The following is a 19,051-nucleotide window of genomic DNA, read 5'->3' on the forward strand; positions in this document are numbered from 1 at the left end:
TGAAACAGACCAAACCATTATCAAATTCTATTGGTCCAATGAAGATTGATACAGGGGTGTGGGTAGGCTCATTTGAACAAACTACTTTAGGCCTTGATGTTATTATGCAACTTGACTCTACATTGAACTTTTCTGAAGGAAAGGTGACGTGGCAAATTAGACAACTGCAGGGCTCTACGGTTCAGAACCATCCTATTTGTACTACGAAGAAAAATTTGTGTGGAACTTGGGATATGGAACCAGTGTGTTTGACAGGTGTTGCCCCACCTTGCACAAAACAATATCCCATTAGCAAGGAAGCTATGGACGCTACTAAAGTAGTGATTAAAGATTTATGGGACATGGGTATAGTTGAAAAGACACCATGTAATCCAGCTACTCTGATGTAGGATACAGATACCACATTACTTGAACACGACTGTTCTGAGTTGGTTTTGGATCAACTCTCTGATGGGTTTATAGTCATTTGTTGGAAAAACCTGAGTTTATCTTATACACAGATGGTTCAAGCATTGTGGAGGGGGGTGTGAGGATGGCTGAGCATGGGTAGTTACTACAATGGACAATGTGATAATACCAGGCACGTTAAGATTTGACAAAAGCGTTCACTTCATGAGTGACACAATGCTTAACTATTGCATACAACAGTAGGGGAAGCAGACAGACAATTAAAAGAGTCGTGGGGAATAACTCCCAAGGGGGAACATGATGTATTACCAGGACAGTGGGTGATGGTAAAAAAATATGAAACAGACACATTAGGGCCAAAATGGGAAGGTCCTTATCAAGTTTTGCTCATAACGAGGTCAGCAGTAAAAGTACAGGGGCAATCACGATGGATACATGTCATTCATTGCAAGGTTGTCCATTTTGATGACAAAGTGGAGCCTGGAGAATAAAGAACTGATTGATTAGCAAACGGGGGCCAATCTCGGGTGAAGAAGCATAGTAAGATGATCAGAACTTCATAAGTTTCTATGTTGTATACCGCAGTCATTTTATTAGGGATATCTATGTGAAATGACCAACGTTTTCCTGAAAATTGCGGCTTGCTTACTTAGGGAAATCTATGTGAAATATGAATTTCTCTTAAAACCAGGACATGTTACTTTCACTTTCTGTTTCCTTCGTTACAGGTTATGAGAATCTGTCATCTGAGGCTGCAGCAATATCCCTTGACTGTACCTGAAACTATACAAGATCACCGGTGAAGTGCAACCAGTGGAACGGAAGAAGAAATTCTCTCTACCGGCAGACTGTCAGAACATCATTTTTAATAGTTATCTATGTGGGACTGATACCAGTGTGGAAGAGCTGGTCACTTTTAAAGGACTTGGTGAATGATTACCTTGACAATAGGATGATTGAATAATGTCTTGCAGACAATTGTTATTTTCTATTGTGTGTGAGTTTCCTCCTAATACAGGATGTGGTAGGAATCGGGACATCATCATTACACCTGTTAATACTTATTTTCTATAACTTTTATGAAATCAATTTCTTATTGTAACAGCAAGTACTGTGTGCACTTTGTGTTTTATAGAAATGCAAGGTGTTTAATGTGAATGATTTTATGCTTACTGCTATAGTTTTTTATACTGTCTATTTTTTCATGTTTTTTAATTGTTTTCTAAAAATACATTTTAACCCCTGTGTGGCCTCCGTCCCGTATGCGGACATCCAGCGGAAAATCCTATCGCCATTAGCATAACAAAATGTAATATATTTTTTTTTAAATTATATCGTTTTATGGATACACCTCTCCTGAATCGAACCACGTTGTCCGATTTCAAAAAGGCTTTACAGCAAAAGCAAAACATTAGATTATGTTAGAGGAGTATATCGTAAAAGTAGCCACATAGCCATTTTCCGACCAACCACATGCATCACAAATAACCAAAAAAACAGCTAAATGCAGCACTAACCTTTTACAAACTTCATCAGATGACACACCTAGGACATCATGTTACACAATGCATGCATTCTTTTGTTCGATAAAGTTCATATTTATATATAAAAACAGCATTTTGACTATTTTACAGCACTTTAAAGACAAGACTCTCGTTAATCTAACCACACTGTCCGATTTCAAAAAGGCTTTACAACGAAAGCAAAACATTAGATTATGTCAGCAGAGTACCCAGCCAGAAATAATCAGACACCCATTTTTCAAGCTAGCATATAATGTCACAAAAACCCAGAAGACAGCTAAATGCAGCACTAACCTTTGATGATCTTCATCAGATGACACACCTAGGACATTATGTTATACAATACATGCATGTTTTGTTCAATCAAGTTCATATTTATATCAAAAACCAGCTTTTTACATTAGCATGTGACGTTCAGAACTAGCATACCCCCCGCAAACTTCCGGTGAATTTACTAACAATTTACTAAATTACTCACGATAAACGTTCACAAAAAGCATAACAATTATTTTAACACTTATAGATTTATAACACTTAGTCCGATTTTAAAATAGCTTTTCGGTGAAAGCGCATTTTGCAATATTCTAAGTAGATAGCCCGGCATCACAGGGCTAGCTATTTAGACACCCAGCAAGTTTAGCCTTCAACAAACTCCGATTTACTATTAGAAAAGTTTGATCACCTTTCCTGTTCTTCGTCAGAATGCACTCCCAGGACTTCTACTTCAATAACAAATGTTGGTTTGGTCCAAAATAATCCATAGTTATGTTCCAACAGCGGCGTTTTGTTCGTGTGTTCAAGACACTATCCGAATGGTAAATAAGGGTCACGTGCACGGCACATTTCGTGACAAAAGATTTCTAAATATTTCATTACCGTACTTCGAAGCATGTCAACCGCTGTTTAAAATCAATTTTTATGCCATTTTTCTCGTAAAAAAGCGATAATATTCCGACCGGGAATCTGCAATTAGGTAAACAGACGAAAGAAAATACAGCATGGGGTCGACTCGGGCACGCGCCTAAGCCCTTTGTCCTCTGATCGGCCACTTGGCAAAGGCGATAATGTGTTTCAGCCAGAGGCTGCCTCGATATCGTTCAGCTTTTTCCCGGGCTCTGAGAGCCTATGTGAGCCGTAGGAAGTGTCACGTTACAGCTAAGATCCTGAGTCTTCAATAAACAGAGGCAAGAACAACAACACCTTGTCAGACAGGCCACTTCCTGCATGAAATCTTCTCAGGTTTTTGCCTGCCATATGAGTTCTGTTATACTCACAGACACCATTCAAACAGTTTTAGAAACTTTAGGGTGTTTTCTATCCAAAGCCAATAATTATATGCATATTCTAGTTACTGGGCAGGAGTAGTAACCAGATTAAATCCGGTATGTTTTTTATCCGGCCGTGTAAATACTGCCCCCTAGCCCTAACAGGTTAATGTTACACTGTAACAAGGGCTCTAAAGTGGAACAAAATGTTTTGCTGTGTGACTAAGAGTTTTTTGGGGGGAGCACTGTGCGACTAGGAAAACCCCCCAGATAATAATTGTTTTAATGATAAGGCTACACTCTACCGTTGTTTCCAAGTGCACTAAACAAAAAAAGCAAGTGCAGATTCGATAGCGTCATGGTTGCACCATTACTATAGCAAAAACGGCTTGCTTGAAGCCCAACCAGGTCAAAATATCTGACCCATATTACCTGCGCAACATTTTTATCTTCCTATAGTGGCTCGCCGGGACTGCAGCTTACATTCATAAACCATGTAGTGGGATGTTCTAAAACTACTCGCGAGTCGTTATTGATTTGTTTACTCTTTGTTCAGTCATGTTACTTCATTGGCTAGCTAACGACCTGGTAACTTTACCAGTATATCCAAACATTTTGTGGCACAGAAAGAAAGGAAAGGGGATGGTAAATCCTGTGTGGCTCAGCTTGTAGAGCAATGCCAGGGTTGTGGCTTCAATTCCCACATGGGGCCAGTATGAAAATGTATATACTAACTACTGCTCTGGATAAGATGGTCTCCTAAATTGTAATTGGATAGCTTCTTCAGGAGATCAATGATCATAGCATTTTTTGTGTATACACAATATGTTTGTAAGTATATATACAGTACCAGTCTGCAGCAGAGGTAACTCTGGGTCTTCCTTTCCTGTGGCGGTCCTCATGAGAGCCAATTTCATCATTTCAATGTTCTTGAAATTTTCCAGATTGACTGACCTTCATGTTTTAAAGTAATGATTGACTGTCGTTTGTCTTATTTGAGCTGTTCTTGCCATAATACGGACCAAATAGGGCTATCTTCTGTATACCACCTCTACCTTGTCACAACACAACTGATTGGCTCAAACACATTAATAAGGAAAACATTCCACAAATTAACAAGGCACACCTGTCAATTGAAATGCATTCCAGGTGACTACCTCATGAAGCTGGTTGAGAGAATGCCAAGAGTGTGCAAAGCTGTCATCAAGGCTTTGAAGAATCTCAAATATAAAATATATTTTGATTTGTTTAACACTTTTTGGGATACTACATGATTCCATATGTGTTATTTCATAGTTTACAATGTAGAACATAGTAAAAATAAAGAAAAACCCTGGAATGAGTCGGTGTGTCCAAACATTTCACTGGTACAGTACTGTATATATATATATATATATATATATATATATATATTTTACAAAGCATAGCTTTATTGTGCAAAAGTTAATGGAACTTGGAGATACACTGTGTAACGCCCTGGCCATAGAGAGGAGTTTTTGGTTCTATATTTTGGTTAGGCCAGGGTGTTACATGGGTGGGCGTTCTATGTTTATTTTTCTATGTTGGTTTGTTTCTTTGGTTTGGCCGTGTGTGGCTCTCAATCAGGAACAGCTGTAGATCGTTGTTGCTGATTGGGAGTCATACATAGGCAGCCTGTTTTTCCTTTGGGGTTTGTGGGTAGATGTTTTCTGTTTAGTGTGTTAGGATACCTGACAGGACTGTTTGGCTGTCGTCTGTGTTTCTTTGTGAAGTACCTTTTTTCATCTAAAATAAAAGATGAACAAATTCCACGCTGCACCTTGGTCTACTACTTCAGACAGCCGTTACACATAGAGAGTAGCCATCCAGTCTAAGGGCCTGTGGGTGCTGCATCAGCGATCTTCTTGGCTGCTGCATTGGCTGTCTTATGGCCTTTCTAATTGTGCTTCTTGGAGAAACGCATGTTCTTCATGAACTTAGTTTCGACCCCTTTCATGGACTCGTAGTGGTTTGATCTGGGCTTCCTGATTCGATTCCTGTGGGCCAAACGGGACTTGTGGGTGGTGTGATTCTTTGCCATTTCTGTTCTGTGGCTCTGCCACACGTACGAGATGACAACCAGAAGAAAGCAATGATCATAGCAATGAATGAATGACATTTCTTGAATGTTGTCAGGACAAACCTGACATTTTAAAGAGACAGCGTACAATTGTAAATGTAATGCATCTCAGTAGGAACATTTTGCTTTTACACATTGTAGAAGCCTAATACTCCTCAAATTACTTTGGAATTTCAATAACAGGGATTTGTATCAACATCTTATAATAAACTCTTTGCAGTGTTACATATTAGTTTCAAAAGTGGCTACAATTCATAAAGGCCCAATATAGGCTGTATCTCAATCAATTGAAAAAAATATTTTTTTTTAATTGGGAGTACCAGTGCTACCGATGAAAATTTTTAATTTAGAGCCTTGGCCATGTGTTTCGCGCTATCATAACAGATTTTATCCTGTGTTTTTATCCTTATCCAGAAATGAGAATTAAAATTGTCTGAGGATGGTGCTGGACCATCTGAAATAAAAAATGAAATGCTTTAAATAAAGGTTAAATCAAGGTCATATGAGATGATTGCGCACAACACAGTGCTCTAGATAGGGAAGGGTGAATGGGGAGATGTGTTTCTAAAAAACATGCAACAATTTCAAAGATTTTACTGAGTTACAGTTCATATCATATAAGGAAATCAGTCAATTTAAATATATTAATTCGGCCCTAATGTATGGATTTCACGACTGGGAATACAGATACAGTGAAGGGAAAAAGTATTTGATCCCCTGCTGATTTTGTACGTTTGCCCACTGACAAAGAAATGATCAGTCTATAATTTTAATGGTAGGTTTATTTGAACAGTGAGAGACAGAATAACAACAAAAAAATCCAGAAAAACGCATGTAAAAAGAATTATAAATTGATTTGCATTTTAATGAGGGAAATACGTATTTGACCCCCTCTCAATCAGAAAGATTTCTGGCTCCCTGGTGTCTTTTATACAGGTAACGACCTGATATTAGGAGCACACTCTTAAAGGGAGTGCTCCTAATCTCAGTTTGTAACCTGTATAAAAGATACCTGTCCACAGAAGCAATCAATCAATCAGATTCCAAACTCTCCACCATGGCCAAGACCAAAGAGCTCTCCAAGAATGTCAGGGACAAGATTGTAGACCTACACAAGGCTGGAATGGGCTACAAGACCATCGCCAAGCAGCTTGGTGAGAAGGTGACAACAGTTGGTGCGATTATTCGCAAATGGAAGAAACACAAAAGAACTGTCAATCTCCCTCGGCCTGGGGCTCCATGCAAGATCTCACCTCGTGGGGTTGCAATGATCATGAGAACGGTGAGGAATCAGCCCAGAACTACACGGGAGGATCTTGTCAAAATCTCAAGGCAGCTGGGACCATAGTCACCAAGAAAACAATTGGTAACACACTACGCCGTGAAGGACTGAAATCCTGCAGCGCCCGCAAGGTCCCCCTGCTCAAGAAAGCACATATACATGCCCGTCTGAAGTTTGCCAATGAACATCTGAATGATTCAGGGGACAACTGGGTGAAAGTGTTGTGGTCAGATGAGACCAAAATGGAGCTCTTTGGCATTAACTCATCTCGCCGTGTTTGGAGGAGGAGGAATGCTGCCTATGACCCCAAGAACACCATCTCCACCGTCAAACATGGAGGTGGAAACATTATGCTTTGGGGGTGTTGTTCTGCTAAGCGGACAGGACAACTTCAAAGGGACGATGGACAGGGCCATGTACTGTCAAATTTTGGGTGAGAACATCTTTCCCTCAGCCAGGGCATTGCAAATGGGTCGTGGATGGGTATTCCAGCATGACAATGACCCAAAACACACGGCCAAGGCAACAAAGGAGTGGCTCAAGAAGAAGCACATTAAGGTCCTGGAGTGACCTAGCCAGTCTCCAGACCTTTATCCCATAGAAAATCTGTAGAGGGAGCTGAAGGTTCGAGTTGTCAAACGTCAGCCTCGAAACCTTAATGACTTGGAGAAGATCTGCAAAGAGGAGTGGGACAAAATCCCTCCTGAGATGTGTGCCGGAGGGATTTTACAAGAAACAAGAAACTACAAGAAACATCTGACCTCTGTGATTGCCAACAAGGGTTTTGCCACCAAGTACTAAGTCATGTTTTGCAGAGGGGTCAAATACTTATTTCCCTCATTAATATGCAAATCAATTTATAACATTTTTGACTTGCATTTTTCTGATTTTTTGTTGTTGTTATTCTGTCTCTCACTGTTCAAATAAACCTACCATTAAAATTATAGACTGATCATTTCTTTGTCAGTGGGCAAACGTACAAAATCAGCAGGGGATCAAATACTTTTTTCCCCTCACTGTATGCATCTATTGGTCACATATGCCTAAAGAAAAAGGTAGGGGCGTGGATCAGAAAACCAGTCAGTATCTGCTGTGACCACCATTTGCCTCAGGCAGCGTGACATATCTCCTTTGCTTAGAGTTGATCAGGCTGGTGATTGTGGCCTGTGGAATATTGTCCCACTTCTCTTCAATGGCTGTGCGAAGTTGCTGGATATTGGTGGGAACTGGAACACAATGTCAAACACGTAGATCAAGAGCATCTGAAACATGCTCAATGGTTGACAGATCTGGTGAGTATGCAGGCTATGGAGGAACTGGGACAGCTTTCCAGGAATTGTGTAGCATTATCATGCTGACACATGAGGTGATGGTGGCAGATGAATGGCACGACTATGGGTCTCAGGATCTCGTCAAGGTGTCTCTGTGCATTCAAATAGCCATTGATAAAATGCAATTTTGTTCGTTGTCCGTATCGTATGCCTGCCCATACCATAACTCCACCACCAGCATTGGGCACTCTGTTCAGAATGTTGACATCAGCAAACCGCTCACCCACACGACACCAAACAAGCTGTCAGCCATCTGACCAGTACAGTTGAAACCGGGATTCATCCATGAAGAGCACACTTCTCCAGCGTGCAAGTACCCATTAAAGGTGAGCATTTGCCCACTGAAGTCGGTTACGAAGCCGAACTGCAGTCAAGTCAAGGCCCTGGAGAAGACAACGAGCACGCAGATGAGCTTCCCTGAGACGGTTTGTGACTTTTTGTGCAGAAATTATTTGGTTGTTCAAACCCACAGTTTCATCAGCTGTCCAGGTGGCTGGTCTCAGACGATCCCGCAGGTGAAGAAGTTGGATGTGGAGGTCCTGGGCTGGCGTGGTTATACATGGTCTGCGATTGTGAGGCTGGTTGGACGTAATGACAAATTCTTGAAAACAACGTTGGAGGTAGCTTATGGTAGAGAAATGAACATTAAATTACCTGGCGACAGCTCTGGTGGACATTCTTGCAGTCAGCATGCCAATTGCACGCTCCCTCAAAATGTTTTACATTTGGGGCATTGTGTTGTGTTACAAAACTGCATATTTTAGGGTGGCCTTTTATTGTACCCAGCACAAGCACCTGTGCTGTTTAATCAGCTTCTTGATATGCCACACCTGTCAGGTGGATGGATTATCTTGGCAAATGTCAGGAGCAATGGAGGAATTATGTGGACTATCCGGAAACTTGGACATGTGAGGAGATCCTGGACGGGGCTGGACCATGGCACCAGGCTGGGGAATATCGTCGCCCACCGGAGGAGATAGAGGCAGCCAAGGCGAGCCTCGGTATGAGGCTCGCCTATACACACGGTTGGCATTGAAGCCTGAGAGGCAGCCCCAATAAAAAAAAATTGGGGGGCACACGGGTAGTTTGGCTGGGCCAGGGTTAAGCCCCAAGCCAACTCCCCGTGCTTATAGGAAGCAGCCTGTTACTGGTCAGGCCCCGTGCTATGGGGTGATGCGCACGGCGTTGAGGCCGAGCATTCACAGGCCGGTGTGCGCGGTGCCAGCGCCCCGCATTTGCCAGGGGGAAGCGGGCATCCAGCCAGTAAGGGTGGTGCCAGTACTGCGCTCAAGACCGCCAGTGCGCCTTCACGGCCCAGTGTATCCTGTTCCCGCTCCTCGCACTAGCCCCGAGGTACGTGTTTCCAGTCTGGCACATCCAAAGCCAGCACCACGCACCAGGCCTCCAGTGCGTCAGCCTAGTTCAACTCGTCCTGTTCCTGCTCCTCGCACTAGCCTTGGGGTGCATGTCTCCAGTCTGGTACTTCCACTACCAGCCCCTCGCATCAGGCTTCCAGTGCGTCAGCCCAGTCCAGAGCTTCCGACGGCAGTACCCCGTCCAGAGCTTCCGGCAATAGTGCCTTGTCCAGAGCTTCCGGAAATAATGCCTTGTCCAGAGCTTCCGGCGACAGTGCCCCGTCCAGAGTGTCCGGCGACAATGCCCCGTCTAGAGATGGCCCACAGTCCGGAGCCGAGTGAGACGGCCTACAGTCCGGAGCCGAGTGAGACGGCCTACAGTCCGGAGCCGAGTGAGACGGCCTACAGTCCGGAGCCGAGTGAGACGGCCTACAGTCCGGAGCCGAGTGAGACGGCCTACAGTCCGGAGCCGGTGCAGCCAGAGTCGCCCTACAGTCCAGAGCTTCCAGAGTAGCCAGAGTCGCCCTACAGTCCAGAGCTTCCAGAGTTGCCCTACAGTCCGGAGCTTCCAGAGTCGTCCTTCTGCCCGAGGTCTACAGCGAAGCGCTTCAGCCCGAGGTCTACAGTGACGTGCCTCAGCCAGAGGTATTCAGCGGGGGTGGACAGGTTAGGTGGGGGACTAAGGCCAGAGCCTGAGCCACCTCCACAGTAGGAGGATTGGGGAGGGGGGGTGTATCACGGGAACCGTCAGTGATGGCAGCCACCCTCCCTTCCCTCCCTTTAGTTTGGGGGGTTTATTTTTGTGTTTAGTTTTTGTGTGAGGTGCATCCGGGGTCTGCACCTTTGGGGGGGGGGGGGGGGGGGTACTGTCACGTTCTGACCAGTAAAGGGGTTATTTGTTATTGTAGTTTGGTCAGGACGTGGCAGAGGGGTATTTCTTTTATGTGGTTCGGGGTTTGTTAGTATGTGTGTTTATGTAGAGGGGTGTTTGGTTAGAGTATTCCGGGGTTTTTGGGTTATGTTCTATATTTTGTATTTCTATGCTCAGTCTGTGTATTTCTTTGTTGGCCTGGTATGGCTCTCAATCAGGAACAGCTGTACATCGTTGTTGCTGATTGAGAGTCATACTTAGGTAGCCTGTTTGCACCTGTCCCTTTGTGGGAAGTTGTTGTTGCATAGCTGTGTGTTTAGCCTGCAATCCTGTTCGTTCGACCGTTTTCTTGTTTTGTTTGTTCAGTGTTAAATAAAGTCACTATGAGTACTCAACCCGCTGCGCCTTGGTCCACTACGTACGACGACCATTACAAGCAAACAAGAAATACTCACTAACAGGGATGTAAACAAATGTGTGCACAACATTTAGAGAAATAAGCTTTTTGTGTGTATGAAACAATTCTGGGATCTTTTATTTCAGCTCAAGAAACACTTTAAATGTTGCTTTTGTATTTTTTTTCAGCGTATAATGGTTGACATTGGTAGAATGTATGGGGTTAGAGCAGGGCTTCCCATACTCGGCCCTCGGGACCCTAAGGGGTGCACATTTCGTTTTTTTGCCCAAACACCACACATCTGATTGAAAGCTTGATGATTAGTTAATTATTTGAATCAGCTGTGTAGTGCAAGGGCAAAAAACTAAATGTACACCCCTTGGGGTCACAAGGACTGAGTTTGGAAAACCCTGGGTTAGTAAATCATTTCACAGGCAATAATCCAAATCACACCCTCACTCTCGCTGAGCGACACACCATGGCTTAGGGAAATGCCCTGTAATCTTCAGTCAGCCCAAATGCACCAGCACAAACTAAACTGTACAGTAGGTCCTCTGCCCACGACGGGACCAATTTTTCCATCATTTTATAATAGCAACCCAGTAACATGCCACAGCAATTCCCCATCAGTTTTTTTGTTGAATGTTGTTTGATTATAAATGCATAGAACATGAGAAAGGTGATGCATGGTGTTATAGCTGTGTGTGAGTTTGTGTATGTATGTATGTACAGTATGTATCTACTATATGTGTGCGCATCAGGGTGGATTATTCAAAGATAAATATTTTACCGTAGTTCTTTGAAGGGCTCGGCCCTGACGTGTGGCGTCTCCACAGAGTTGCTGAACACAGCTCCCTCGGCACCTGCAATCACAGAACCACACCATTAGCCAGGAGACCTCCCCACTCTGCAAGCCATCGGCCCGTCGCTCAATACCACACTGTGATGCCAAATCAATGGACATAATCTCTGAAGCCACAAATTTATATGGGCCGCCATGTCCAACAAGGTCTCACCTACTCCACACAGTTAACTTTGGCTCTGAGCTACTGTAGTCCCACCCTATGCTATTGAATAAACCTTTAGGTTAGGGTGCTGCATCACAGTAAGCAGAATCAGGCTAGCGGATCAAAGGTCTCGACTAAATGTGTTTCAAAGCCCGTTGTGTCACCGTAGGGACACCAAAACACCGTGAAAAAAGGGGTTATTTCAATTATAGGAACGGGGTGATGGTCGGGTACCAGAGTACTTGAGAAAATGTACAGGGCCGTTATTCCTTTAGGGTTGTTCTTAAATTACAGCTCTCAGCTTTTCGCTCTGAAAGTGGCGAGGGTAAATATGCAAAGAGAAGCGCTCCCTCACCCATGTGGAAAGATAACTCTGTGCTTAACGATCTGTTCCAGGAGGAGCTCTTCTGATGTACAGTCTTCAGAAAGTAATCACACCCTTGACTTTTCACACATTTTGTTGCTTTTACAAAGTGGGATTAAAATGGATTTAATTGTCAATGATCCAAACAAAGTACTCTGTAATGTCAAATTGGAAGAAAAATTAGAACCTTTTCTTTTATTAATGGAAAATAAACACTAATATATCTTGTTTAGGTAAGTATTCAACCCCCGGAGTCAATACATGTTATAATCACCTTTGGCAGCAATTACCCAGTCTTTCTGGGTAAGACTCAGAGCTTTGCACACCTGGATTGTACAATATTTGCCCATTGTCCTTCAAAACATTCTTCTAACTCTGTCAAGTTTGTTGTTGATCATTGCTAGACAGCCATATTCAAGTCTTGCCATAGATTTTCATGCCGATTTAAGTCAAAACTGTAACAACAGTAGGCCACTCAGGAACAATCAATGTCGTGTTGGTAAGCGACTCCAGTGTATACAGTTGAAGTTGAAAGTTTACATACATTTAGGGTGGAGTCAAACTATAGTTTTGGCAAGTCGGTTAGGACATCTACTTTGTGCATTACACAAGTAATTTTTCCAACACGTGTTTACAGACAGATTATTTCACTTATAATTCACTGTATCACAATTCCAGTTGGTCAGAAGTTTACATACACTAATTTGACTGTGCCTTTAAACAGCTTGGAAAATTCCAGAAAATGATGTCATGGCTTTAGAAGCTTCTGATAGGCTAATTGACATAATTTGAGTCAATTGGAGGTGTACATGTAGATGTATTTCAAGGCCTACCTTCAAACTCAGTGCCTTTTTGCTTGACATCATGGGAAAAACAAAAGAAATCAGCCAAGACCTAAGAATTGTAGACCTCCACAAGTCTGGTTCATCCTTGGGAGCAATTTCCAAACGCCTGAAGGTACCACGTTCATCTGTACAAACAATAGTATGTAAATATAAACACCATGGGACCACGCAGCCGTCATTCCGCTCAGGAAGGAGACACATTCTGTTTCCCAGAGATGAATGTACTTTGGTGTGAAAAGTACAAATCAATCCCAGAACAACAGCAAAAGACATTGTGAAGATGCTGGAGGAAACAGGTACAAAAGTATCTATATCCACAGTAAAACGAGTCCTATATCGACATAACCTGAAAGGCCGCTCAGCAAGGAAGATGCCACTGCTCCAAAACTGCCATAAAAAAATCCAGACTACGGTTTGCATATGGGGACAAAGATCGTACTTTTTGGAGAAATGTCCTCTGGTCTGATGAAACAAAAATAGAACTGTTTGATCAATTGACCATTGTTATGTTTGGAGGAAAAAGGGGAAGGCCTGCAAGAACACCATCCCAATTGTGAAGCACGGGGGTGGCAGCATCATGTTGTGGGGGTCCTTTGCTGCAGGAGGGACTGGTGCACTTCACAAAATAAATGGCATCATGAGGGAGGAAAATTATGTGGATAAATTGAAGCAACATCTCAAGACGTCAGTCAGGAAGTTAAAGCTTGGTCGCAAATGGGTCTTCCAAATGGACAATGACCCCAAGCATACTTCCAAAGTTTTGACAAAATGGCTTAAGGACAACAAAGTCAAGGTATTGGAGTGGATATCACAAAGCCCTGACCTCAATCCTATAGAACATTTGTGGGCAGAACTGAAAAAGTGTGTGCGAGCAAGGAGGCCTACAAACCTCACTCATTTACACCAGCTCTGTCAGGTGGAATGGGCCAAAATTCACCCAACTTATTGTGGGAAGTTTGTAGAAGGCTAGCAGAAACGTTTGACCCAAGTTAAACAATTTAACGGCAATGCTACCAAATACTAATTGAGTGTATGTAAACTTCTGACCCACTGGGAATGTGATGAAAGAAATAAAAGCTAAAATAAATCATTCTCTCCACTACTATTCTGACATTTCACATTCTTAAAATAAAGTGGTGATCCTAACTGACTTAAGCCAGGGAATTTTTACAAGGTTTAAATGTCAGGAATTGTGAAAAACTGAGTTTAAATGTGTTTGGCTAAGGTGTATGTAAACTTCGACTTCAACTGTATTTGTGTTTGTGTTTTAGGTAATTGTCTTGCTGAAAGGTGAATTGATCTTCTAATGTCTGTTGGAAAGCAGACTGAACCCAGTTTTCGTCAAGGATTTTGTCAATGCTTAGCTATATACTGTTTATTTTATCCTAAAAAAGTCCCTAGCCCTTGCCGATGACAAACAACATGATGTGGCCACCACCATGCTTGGAAATATAAAGAGTGATACTCAGTGATGTGTTGTATTGGATTTGCCCAAAAACAACTCCTTGTATTCAGGACAAAAAGTTAATTTCTTTGCCACATTTACTGCAGTATTACTTTAGTGCCTTATTAAAAACAGGATGCGTGTTTTGAAATATTTTTATTCTGTACCGGCTTCCTTCTTTTCACTCTGTCATTTATGTTAGTATTGAGTAACTATAGTACAATGTTGTTGATCCATCTTCAGTTATCTCCAGTCACAGCCATTTAACTTTGTAACTGTTTTAAAATCACAATTGGCCTCATGGTGAAATCCCTGAGCAGTTTTCTTCTTCTCCGGCAACTGAGTTAGAAAGTGCACCTATATCTTTGTAGTGACTGAGTGTATTTAAACACCATCCAAAGGTGTAAATAATAAATGCTCCATGCTCAAAGGGATGTTCAATGTCTGCTTTTTTTATTACCCAACTACCAATAGATTCCCTTCTTTTTGAACCATTGGAAAACCTCCCTGGTCTTTGTGGTTGAATCTGTGCTTGACATTCACTGCTCGACTGAGGGACTTTACAGATAATTGTATGTGTGGGGTATGTTAAACAATAGTACTGCACACAGAGTGAGTCCATGCAACTTATGTGACTTGTTTAGTAAATGTTTACTCCTGAACTTATTGAGGCTTGTCATAACAACATGGTTTAATACTTTTTGACTCAAAATATTTCAGCTTTCCATTTTTAATTTCTAAAAACCTAATGCCACTTTTACATTACGGGGTATTGTGTGTAGATCAGTCACACAAAACCTACATTTTATCAATTTTAAATTTAGACTGTAACACAACAAAATATGGAAAAAGTCAAGGGGTGTGAGTACTTTCTGAAGGCACTGTATATGTATTGGCAGCAGCACGGCAGCGTTGGTCCTCCTGTATGCATCCCAGAGTCCTCTTGGGCGCGGGCTTGGCAGGGGTCTGCTCTGCGTTGAGTTTGAAGAGCTTAGCTCCGCAGGGGAAGTTTGATCCATTCTTTTACTTTCACAGCTTTGCTGCTGGGAGTCACACCTCCTCAGCAGGAGTGAAGGAAATGGCTATGAGACTGTCACTGGACTTCTGTGTTGTAATGTATATAAGATGAGACGTAAAACAACTCCACTTTTAGGGGATTTAGAGTCCACCTGTTGTAAATTCAATTGATTTGACATGATTTGGAAAGGCACACACCTGTCTATATAAGGTCCCACAGTTGACAGTGCATGTCAAAGCAAAAACCAAGCCATGAGGTCGAAGAAATTGTCTGTAGAGCTCCGAGACAGGATTGTGTCAAGGAACAGATCTGGGAAAGAGCTGGCTGCCTTAGAGCTGGCCGCCCGGCCAAACTGAGCAATCGGGGGAGAAGGGCCTTGGTCAGGGAGTTGACAAAGAACCCAATGGTCACTCTGATAGAGCTCCAGAATTCCTCTGTGGAGATGGGAGAACATTCCAGAAGGATAACCATCTTTGCAGCACTCCACTAATCAGGAATTTACAGTAGAGTGGCCAGACGGAAGCCACTCCTCAGTAAAAGTCACATGTCAGCCTTCTTGGAGTTTGCCAAAAGGCATCTAAAAGACACTCAGACCATGAGAAACAAGATTCTCTAGTCTAATGAAACCAAGATTGAACTCTTTGGCCTCAATGCCAAGCATCACGTCTGGAGGAAACCTAGCACCATCCCTACGATGAAGCATGGTGGTGGCAGCATCATGCTGTCGGGATGTTTTTCAGCGGATTGGACTGGAAGACTGGTTAGGAAAGGGAAAGACTAATGGAACAAAGTACAGATTGTTCCTTGATGAAAACCTGCTCCAGAGCGCTCAGGACCTCAGACTGGGGCGAAGGTTCACCTTCCAACAGGACAACGACACTAAGCACACAGCCAAGACAATGGAGGAGTGGCTTCGGGACAAGTCTCAATGTTCTTGAGTTTCCCAGCCAGAGCCCAGACTTGAACCCTATAGAACATCTCTGGAGAGACTTGAAAATAGCTGTGCAGCGACACTCCCCATCCAACCTGACAGAGCTTGAGAGGATCTGCAGTGAAGAATGGAAGAAACTCCCAAAATACAGGTGTGCCAAGCTTTTAGCGTCATACCCAAGAAGACTCAAGACTGTAATCGCTGCCAAAGGTGCTTCAACAGTTTACTGAGTAAAGGGTCTTAATACCTTTTTTATTTGTAATAAATTTGCAAACATTTCTAAAAACGTGTTTTGTCATTATGGGGTATTGTGTGTACATTGATGAAGGAAAAAATGATTTAATCCATTTTAGAATAAGGCTGTGACGTAACAAAATGTGGGAAAAGTCATGGGGTCTGAATACTTTCTGAATACACATTGTGTGAACTCCCACAGGGATGAGGGTTCATTAAGAGATGATACAAAGGAGCCAGACCCTCATCAGACCATTCATATGCATAGAGTAAACTATCTCTACCCACAGTTATACACCAAGTACGTTTACATGCACACTAGTTATTCGATATTGAACTGATTATGGCAGTTGGCTGGTTATTTCTTTTGTCATGGAAACGCATTACTCTGCTTATCTTAATCAGCTTAAGGTCAAAATCAAGGTAAGTATACGCTGATTAAAAGACCTGGGACCTCATTTATAAACTATGGCTATGTACAAAATATACCCCAACTTTGCATGTGCCAGTTTTCACGCAAAAGTTGGCATTTATTTAAATTTTACTTGATGTGAGAATGGCCCACCCTGCAAACTTTAGCGGTTGAAATATTGTATTGCAAGCTGGCAAGTAAGTATTTTGTGAAATTGGGGGATATGATGAAAAGCTTATTCATAAAAGAATTCTAATAGGAAAACCTATTAACAAGAATGTAACCATTTGCCATTAGTGAGAAGAGCGAAAATCTGTGTTTTTATATTTAGAATCTAAAATAATTAGACATAGGAATTTCATAACCATTGCAGAATATATTCCTCACCTTTTCTGGCCGTGATGGGTTCATATTCCCAATGGAGACATACAACAAATTACCATGCGCATCTCTCATTTAATTGGACCTAGTAGCCTAGTAAATAGATAGGCTATATGTATTTCAAGTTTTGCAATATCATAGGCAGCGCAGTTTATAATATCGGTATACAGTCAAATTGAATTGCTAATCTTTTACATTGAAGTAGGCCTACAGTATGTATCAAGTTTCAAGTTTTATTGTCATGTGCACAAGTAGCCTACAGTGAAATACCTTTCTTGCTTGCTCTTTCCCAACAATGCAGTAATGAATACCAGTAGTACTATAAAACATAAATTACAAAGTAAAGTAGAACAAAAACACACAGTAGTTACAGTTGTATTTCTTGTAAGTACTGTAATTGCATTTTTTTAGTGGCCTGCCCTACAATGTTTCAGAATTCAAAAGCAGTCCATCATATTTTTGTTGGGGGAAAAGTTGATATAAAACATTGTTGAATTCAAAACATTCTGCATACAGGTCCCTGACAATTTGCCATTGTTTTCTCCTTCAGAAACTGACACAGTCCTTTTCCAGATACAGCATAAATTACTGCTAAAGATTAAAACATTCTGCCAACAAAGTAAATAGACCAGTAGTTTATGTAAAATATTTGACAGTATGGGTAGGCTACAGCATTGCTGTGCGATAAGAGCACAACATCATTGTCTATTTAATCTCAGAGCCTATACCAACACAGGACATATAAACCCAATAAACTATTGATAAACTAAATATTGAACAAAGATTCATCTTTTGCATGCTCTGGTCTAATCACAATAGTTAAAAATTATACAGCAAATAAAGGGTGTTAATGTGACCATTAAAGGTGAATGGAGGCGTTTTTCAGGCTGAGTTTTCAGGCTCGTTCACGCATGCACAGTTTTACGAAAGTTCTGATTGATAACGGAAACATGTATGTATGGATATGTATGGATTGCGGCAAGTTTATAATTCTCAATATTTTTGTACAGTATATGCGCAGACTTTTCAGAAATGGAGCATCCGAAAATTTCGTGTGAAATTTACGCAACGGTTCTAAATGAGGCCCCAGATTTTCTGAGCAATATTTCCAACTATTGGACATGTAAACGCCTTAATCACCGTTGATCTGCGCATGTGCTAGCACGAGCAGGCGAGCTTCCTACTTTTGCGCAAGTGAGTTCTGAAAAACTGAAAGTATGCATCTTTGAAATAGTTTTCACATACAAACTTTAAATGTTCGAACTCAGAATCAAATATTCTTCATAAAAAAACATGGTCAATGTGTTGGAAAGTTTATTTTGGTTGCCGATTTTCTGCATTTATCAAAGCCCAATCAGGTAGCCTGATTTCAGATGTGCCCATGTAAACAGGATTATTAGGGAAATCATTCTTGTAAAGCATGTAAACATTTAAATCGAACTATCATATTCATCTGACTATTTACAATAATTGTATTATTATGTACATGTAACTTAATGTAGACTACCGCACACGCATATACCCACAGACTAATGAGACTCTACACTCAGAAAACAGGATTCCAAAAGAGTTATTCTACTGTCCTCATAGGAGAAACCTTTTGGTTCCAGGTAGAAATCTTTTGGGTTGGATGTATAACCTTCTGAAGAAAGGGTTCTACTTGAAACCAAAAGGGTTTTTCAAAGGGTTCTATGGGGACAGCTAAACAACCTTTTTAGGTTCTAGATAGCACCTTTTTTTCTAAGAGTATACAGCGGATAGGAGACATCCCACAGTCCCCAACCCAAAATAGCCTGTCACAAGTAACCCACCGACTTACAGAGCAGAAAATAAAACGTTCATACATATTTCTACACTGTAGCCATGAGCCCTTCAAGTAAATATC

At 41.8% G+C, this 19,051-nt stretch overlaps 1 protein-coding gene across 2 annotated transcripts in view; it reads right to left on the bottom strand.

The window, feature by feature from the left end:
- The window catches only part of LOC115148828 (delta-sarcoglycan), a 344,372-nt gene that overhangs the window by 25,178 nt on the left and 300,143 nt on the right, over nt 1-19,051 (bottom strand). For both annotated transcript variants that reach the window (XM_029691086.1, XM_029691085.1), the window contains exon 6: nt 11,321-11,393. In XM_029691086.1, coding sequence (XP_029546946.1) covers nt 11,321-11,393 — 73 coding nt within the window. The remainder of the gene's footprint in view (nt 1-11,320; nt 11,394-19,051) is intronic.

Source organism: Salmo trutta, chromosome 15 (genome assembly GCF_901001165.1).
Source record: "Salmo trutta chromosome 15, fSalTru1.1, whole genome shotgun sequence".
In the NCBI taxonomy this organism is placed as follows: Eukaryota; Metazoa; Chordata; class Actinopteri; order Salmoniformes; family Salmonidae; genus Salmo; species Salmo trutta.